General features: G+C 34.9%; 1 protein-coding gene across 2 annotated transcripts; it reads right to left on the minus strand.

Annotated features, from left to right (window-relative positions):
- Positions 1 to 214: 214 nt before the first annotated feature.
- Positions 215 to 4,403, minus strand: LOC113695542 (senescence-specific cysteine protease SAG39). Of its 2 annotated transcripts, XM_027214668.2 has the most exons (4): positions 4,303 to 4,403; positions 4,103 to 4,194; positions 1,110 to 1,476; positions 215 to 1,003 (listed from the first exon to the last, which is right to left on the minus strand). In XM_027214668.2, exons 3-4 carry the CDS (start codon positions 1,420 to 1,422, stop codon positions 426 to 428), a joined length of 891 nt encoding a protein of 296 aa, XP_027070469.1. In that variant the 5' UTR covers positions 1,423 to 1,476; positions 4,103 to 4,194; positions 4,303 to 4,403; the 3' UTR covers positions 215 to 425. The 2 variants fall into 2 exon arrangements, with proteins under 2 accessions (XP_027070469.1, XP_027070468.2); XM_027214667.2 differs by lacking the exons at positions 4,103 to 4,194; positions 4,303 to 4,403 and having other exon boundaries at positions 1,110 to 1,630.
- Between the last annotated feature and the right edge of the window lie 2,951 nt (positions 4,404 to 7,354).

Genomic DNA, 7,354 nt, shown 5'->3' on the forward strand with positions numbered 1-7,354 from the left:
CATGATAAACCTCAAAAAGGGGGAATGTATAAAGTTAAAAGTGGAGTGCATAATTCATTACCAAAAATGAATTACAAGTTCACGCAAATATTACTAATTCTTCCTTTCCAGTTAGACTGGTAATATTTCTTTTCTCAGCATATATGGGCGCGCAGCACAAAAAAAAAAGACTATTCCTCCAAAAAAAAATAATAAATAAAGAAGAAGATCATACTTCACTAAAGAGACCAAACATCATTTATTCTGGCAAAAACAAGAAACAATACATGTTGAGCTGATAAAGGCTATATGAGATACGTAATAAAAGGCACTGCATCACAAGATGCTAGTTTCATGCTTATAACATCAGACCGTGATATATAGAAAAAGCAGAATTGCTTTCTAATTAATGAAGCACCAGCAATTATTTCAACATTTAAACTATTCTAAGCAGTGGGATAAGAAGCCTGGCTGGCGATGCCACAAAGGCCTTCTGGAGCACCAGTGTCTCTCTGAAGGCGCATGTACCCATCCTCACCCCAGCTAGTTCCCCAGGAATTCTTAGCCAACCAATACTTGGTTCCATCCTCACTTGTACCGTATCCAACTAGTGTCACGGCATGGTCCAAGTTATTCCCACAATCGCCGGAGAAAACGCCGCTTTTATAGTTTTTGAAGTCCATGCCGCTGCCTTCAATGCCAACTGATACGGGTTGTTTAGACACGGCCTGCAGAAGAGCATCCTCGTTATTCTGAGGGACATCTTCATAACCTGTGATCTGGACAGCTCCTTGGTCGTTATTGCAAGTGCCATCAGCTCCTTGATATGGGTACTCGGATTCAGTGGCGATGCCATTGCTAGCAATGAAATTAAATGCACTATCCATGCGACCTCCACTGCAGCCATGATTACTACTAGTATCACAGTCAACAAGCTGTTGCTCAGACAGCGAGATTAGCTCACCGGCTTTGAGTTTATGAATTCCTTCTACGGCTGCAACAGTTGAAAAAGCCCAACAACATCCTGCATTTTCATTATCCAAAATGCTTCTTATCCTGATTAGCCCAACTTCATATAGACATTTTGGCATGGAAAGCATATACTAATGATGGTCAAATATCAGACTTACCACAAGCTGCCTGGTCCTTGACTCCAGTGACAGCACCTTTCTGTCTCCAGTTCATGGAAGGCGGAGCGTCACTGACATCTGCATACCTGAATGAAGTTCCTTGAGATACGTCTTTCCTTGGTTTGTAGTTGTACCCAGTGCTGGCTGATAGGAACTCTTCGTTTGTCAGGTCAGAAAATCGGTTAATGCCCAGCACGTAAGACTTGTTCCCAGCCTTGTTGAAGGCCTCAATGTACTCCACAGTTTCCTTGAAAATCTTGAATCGCTTTGCCTTCTCTGCCTCATCCTTGTAAACCCGTCCGTGTTCAACCATCCACTGCTCGTGCTTTTCAGTCAATGAGGCTTCATGCAAGCTCCGGGCCGTAGCCTGAGAAGCCAACATCGCCAGCAGTAAGAATGCGGCAGTAATCAGCATAGAATTGAATGTCCAAGCCATTGTTTGATTAAGAGCTCAAAGAAACAAGTGAATGAAAGAATCTGAAAGTATAAAGCCAATAAATTATGGTGCGAAAGATGTTAATGGGAAGCCACACTGCTTCCATTCAGAATACCACCTAGCTATTTATAGATTTCAGTTCGGAAAGCTAAGTTAATTATGACTGAATTTCCATCGTTTTGGTCCTAGAAACTCTGGGAAAATTATGCCCAAGATTGACCGGCAATCAGAAGATCGGTTGGCATGCGTGAGCGTTGGTTTTGGGGCAGACGTAGGAAGTATTTGTCTAAGCAGAAGAATATATTGAACTAAAAGTCGACCGATCCAGAAGAACGTTAAAAAAAGGGCAGTTCATCTTTCTGGCTAAATTAATGAAGCATTATGACAGATATATTAACTAAAATTAGGCACCGGAACTTAACAAACTGTTTAACAGTGATATTTTGATTAAACCATCCATCAAGATTACATCCCAGTATAGCTAGTGGTGCAATTGTTCTCCCTCAACTATATGTGGCTCCACCGCTGAAACATGCAAGGGCCACCGTGGTTACTAAGGCCGACTTGCAAGGACTAGAGCAGCAAAATGTCACGCAGGGACTGAATTAAGTACCTAACTTTCTTTTAGTTTTAGTCTATTTGAGTAAATTCCTAGGGTTGAAAGAGAAATGAAATTACTCGATTCTCAAAATGATCTCCATGAGAAAAGAGTTTGGTTTGCCAACTAATCAAGTTAATTATAAATAGTATTTTGTACTCTGTAAAATCTGAAATGTAACTTGAACTTGATTCAATCAGCATAAAATTTGAAATTTATGTGTAAAAAAACTCAAGTTACTATAAATTGATTCAAGCTTGACTCGATTAAAGGTTATTTTAGTTCAATTTTTTGATAAGCAAATATGCCAAATTTGAACGTATTGCTAAACACATTAAAATAAATAAACAAAATCAAACACTAAAGTGTTTGGGTTGAGTAGACTCATTTACACTTGTATAAATGATGCCATTAGTAATCCTTGAAATTAAGTTCCTCGTGTTCTTAGTTAAATCCTCAACTTTTGAGAGTGTCATCTTGGCTCTAATCTTATCAATTTCCAAGCTAAATTCAAGTCTTTTTTTTTTTTCATTTTAACTGCCTTCCTTGGGTTTGACTTGATGTCAATTTAGAAAGTAGGCAAACATTTTTGCTGCCTCTTATGGTTTTATTTAAATTAATTAGTGTTTAAGGTATACAATATATGTGTGCCGGTGATTAAAATTATGATCACTCATAAATATTTTTCACAAGAAATGTTTTTCACTTGGAAAATATTTATGGTGAGGGTTTCTTGTATTGCATTTACTTATTTATTTGGTAGTTGCTAATGTAATTAAAATCTCTACATTAAGCTCTTAAAAATAGGAGGCTGGGGAAGCAATTAATTGAGTAAACTACCCTTGAAACTATTAATTTTATATGTGTACAAAAGGTAAATACTCTTACTAGTGAAGATATTACAAGAAGTTTAAAAAATGGCAAATATGTACTGGCACCACATAGTGGACTCCTCCTCCTTTGTATATTGTGTAGACTAGGTTAGTCTAACTGTGGAAGTCACAGCCGAAAATTTTATTTTAATTCGTACTCTCTTGCATAATTGCAATGTTTCTAAATTCGAACCGGCCAGTGAACCGAAGAAGGGAGCAGTTTGCGGTCCGACCGGCCGATTCATCGGTTCATTGATTTTTTTTTTATTTTATGCTTGCAACTTCAGTACTATGCACTCACAGTCACAGGTCGTCACTCTACACTTGAACTTGACGACTCATGCACAATCCAACATAGTTATTGATAACTTAAGTCCTTAAAACGCATTCATCAACACAATTTAAAACTAAATTTAAGTTGAGATAATAATAAAATTTCTAAAATTTATACATGAAATGGAATGATAAACATAACCAAAATATCATAATTCACCGCAAGTTTTCGTAAATTCATTACAAACATGAATAGATATAGTTCAGATGTTCACCAATTATCACAAACAAAAACACAAAAATAAATAAAAATAAATGTTAACATTTTTTCACAATCCTAAAAAAGGTCCATAAAAGCGTCCAACACATATTCAAGACAAACAATTTGAATCACAAACTTCCATCATTGGTATCACAAGGCAATAGCACCATCTTCACAACTTCATCAATTTAACTTGAAAAGGTTAAAAGTTTATTACAAAAATATAAATCTAATTGTTCAAACTCAAAAAAAAAGGTGAGAAATTTTGAAAAACAAAGATACAACCAAACACAAAAAATTTAATTGCTACTAAACATCACCAATTAACATGTTATATTACCAATTATTTTCTCTTGAACATTAGTCAAACAAAAAAACCAAGTTGGACTGTTTGCATCAATTAAAAAAAAAACCACCTACTTTTTACTTGTATTCCCCCAACAAAGCAAAAAGGGTACAAACCAGAAATTAAAAAAAATAATCGAAGAAAAAAAATAATAGTTACAAAATGAAACTAAAATTAAAAACAAAACTAATGGAATAAATTCATACCTTGAAGACCTTCACTGGATTGGTCAGTGGCAATGGCAACAAAAAAAAAAACCCAAGTCCATGATGATTGCTTGGCTTCGAATTATCTTTGTCTATAAACAAAAATAGACAAAAAAGGACGAATTCATGTAAAAAAAAAAAAAAAAAAGAGAAACCAGATTACTAGATTAGTGCTTCTTTAGATTTCCTTCAAAATTTACCTGTGCATTACATGAACTGCAACTCTGCAACTGAGCCGAAGAAATCATGCAAAAATAGTTCAATTCATGGCCGAAATGCTAAAAGGAGAAGAGGAAAAAAAAATAGAATAGAGGAGGATGAGCCGATGAGGAAGTGAAGAAAAACAAAGAAATAAGAGCCGATGTGTCTTAGTCGCTAGTGCTGGGGTTTCTCTTTTTTAATTTAATTTTTAGTTTCTCACTTAATAACTTAAGTAGATTAAGTTTGTCCTCCGACTGTAGGCTACTGGTAGGAAATCCTTCTTGTTGCCTTGAGGATTGGGGTTCGAATCTTAGTGGCTGTATTCTTGAAATCGTTTTTGTTTGAAAAATTTCAAAACCGCCGGTTCATCTGGTTTCTAACGATTTTTCATTAATCTCTGACTTTACCACTAGACCGGACCATTGAGATGTCAGATTCACGGTCCGGTCCGGTTCTGAAAACATTGCATAATTGAGGTACCAATTAGCTGAAAACAACATGACATTACTTGTTGACGTGCGCGGGGTATACATATAATATTAATCTCATCCCAATCAAGTTTTACATTTATAAATTCCTAAATACCCCACACGCGATTTATCGCAAGTATACGAATCATGAGCGAGTATAGGGTATTAAGGGTCGATCCCACAGGGAAGATTGCAATTACCGGTGATTTTCGAACTCCTTTATTATTTAGACTACCACAAATATAAAAATAATGAAAATTAACACTAAAAAGCTCCGAGAGATATGGAATTCCTTACTACTCTTGCAAATGAGATTATCGGTTAAGTGAATGCTATTATCTTGATTAGTTATGGCGTAATTTCCTAATGTATGTGAAACCTACTTTCGTAGTGAATCAACTATACTTGTAATTAAGCCATACCTACTCTCGTTGTTATGAAATTAACTACAAGTTCATTTCTTCTATGAAATTACATGAAACAAGTCACTTAAACCGCATAGGTGCACCTCTACTTTCGTGAGTGTACTCCCTAGGCTTATCACTTCTTTGAACTAGTGTTAAATTCCAATTTTCATTGCAAACTTAACACCTTAAGATTATCATAATTAATGGCCAGTTAATCATGATTAGATAACCAAAAGTGATAAATAGCTTACTCAAAATAATATGACCAAATAACCAAATAAACATCATTAACAAAATATAGCAAGTTCAACCATAACTCTAGGCATAAACTTTAACTAAACATAATAAAAACACAAAGCCAACTTGTATTATAATTAAACATGAAATCCAATAAAAGAGAGAAAGTAGTAGAAGAGATATCACCCTTGTCACATGAGATCAACCTCTTCATCTTTGCCCCTCCAATATTCATCCAAATCTAACTACAAATATAAGATGGATAAACTACTCTACCTATACTATACTAATGAACCAAGGAAACTCTAGTGAAAACTACATTTCTGGTGAGTTTCTCTAGCCTTTTCCCAAGTTCTTCTGAATCCTGTAAGTCCATGGCTATATATAGATGAATGAAATCAGGAAATGAGGCTTAAAACATCCCTTTTACAGCTGCTAATTGGTTGTCATACGTTCATCCATAGCTGTAAATTGTTGAAGGAGAAAACAGGTTGTACCAGCAGCTATTTCTGACCAGAATCTGGCTACTTCAACTGCTATTTTCTCTATGATAGCGGCTGAATTAGCTCTTGTGCAGAACATAGAAGTTGTAGTCCATTGAAATATCTGTCCAATGCCTCAAGAATCATCCAATTTGGAGCTGTCTAGACCGAGATATGATAAAAATACCACTGACTGGTCAATTCCGCGTTTTCAGCTCTCAGCAGCAGACTTTTACTTTTGTATTTTGACATTTTGACCAGGAAAACAGCCGAATTGGACTTTGATGTCTTCATACCAAATGTAGATCTATCTCTTAGCTTTAAAATGATATAAAGATCATCTGAATCCAATGTATGTAGCCCAAGATATAGCCAAAATACCAACAGATGCCAAAGCTGACTTTTGTTTGATTCTTTTGTTCTCAAGTTGCATTTCTCAGCTGAGTTGAATTTCGGTATTTCAACTTTTGGACAATGAAAACGGCTGAATTAGATTCTGATGTCTTCATACCAAATTTAGATGTATCTCTTAGCTTCAAAATGGTATAAAGATCACCTCAATCCAATCTGTGTAGCTCCAGATATAGTTAAAATACCAAAACGTGTCAGAGTTGTCAAAGCTGACTTTTCTTGATTCAAATTGCATTTTTCCTTTTACACTTCATATTTTATTTTCACCACTTTAATCCATTTTCAACCATCCAAATATCTTCTCAATGCACTTCATTTGATGATTGAATCATTAAACCTACAAAATATGAAGTTTTTACCATAAAAATCAATAGAAATGCAATTTTCACACTTTAACCACAAAATGCATATTTTCACTAGAATCTTAGTTAATTATTTATAAAACTAAATAAAACACACCAAAACTAATTAATAAAGCACACTAAAAATACGTAAAATATACTCTTATCAAATACCCCCACACTTGAACCATTGCTTGTCCTCAAGCAATAAGAAATACAAACCGACAATGATCCAAAATTTGAAAATAAGCATATGTAGCATTTCAACTTCAATTCCTCAAAACAAAGTAAATAACCATTATGCAATTATTCAATTAAGTTCAAGTACTCATAATATCAAGTAAAGGAGAGCCAATTATACCGTCATTATAACAAATTCAAATCAATTTTTCATCCTTACCCAATCTTACAAGTAAGTAACTCATGTGGTCAATAATATGCTTCCTAAACCCATGATCATCTTCTTATTTAACTTAAAGAGGGATTTATTTATATAATATAGCTAAATATTACTTAAGTTGTGAAAGTATCTTTTTACGCGAGGATCAACATTTTTAGATGAAGATCACCGGTTACTCAACACTTCACATACTCAAGTTGCTTTGCATACTCTTAATTCAAGTACCTTTTTACGCGAATGTTGACATTTGTAGATGCCAACCCCCGGTTACTCGGTACGAGAATCATTGGAGTAGAACAATTT

This window comes from Coffea arabica, chromosome 6e (genome assembly GCF_036785885.1).
Source record: "Coffea arabica cultivar ET-39 chromosome 6e, Coffea Arabica ET-39 HiFi, whole genome shotgun sequence".
Lineage (NCBI taxonomy): Eukaryota > Viridiplantae > Streptophyta > Magnoliopsida > Gentianales > Rubiaceae > Coffea > Coffea arabica.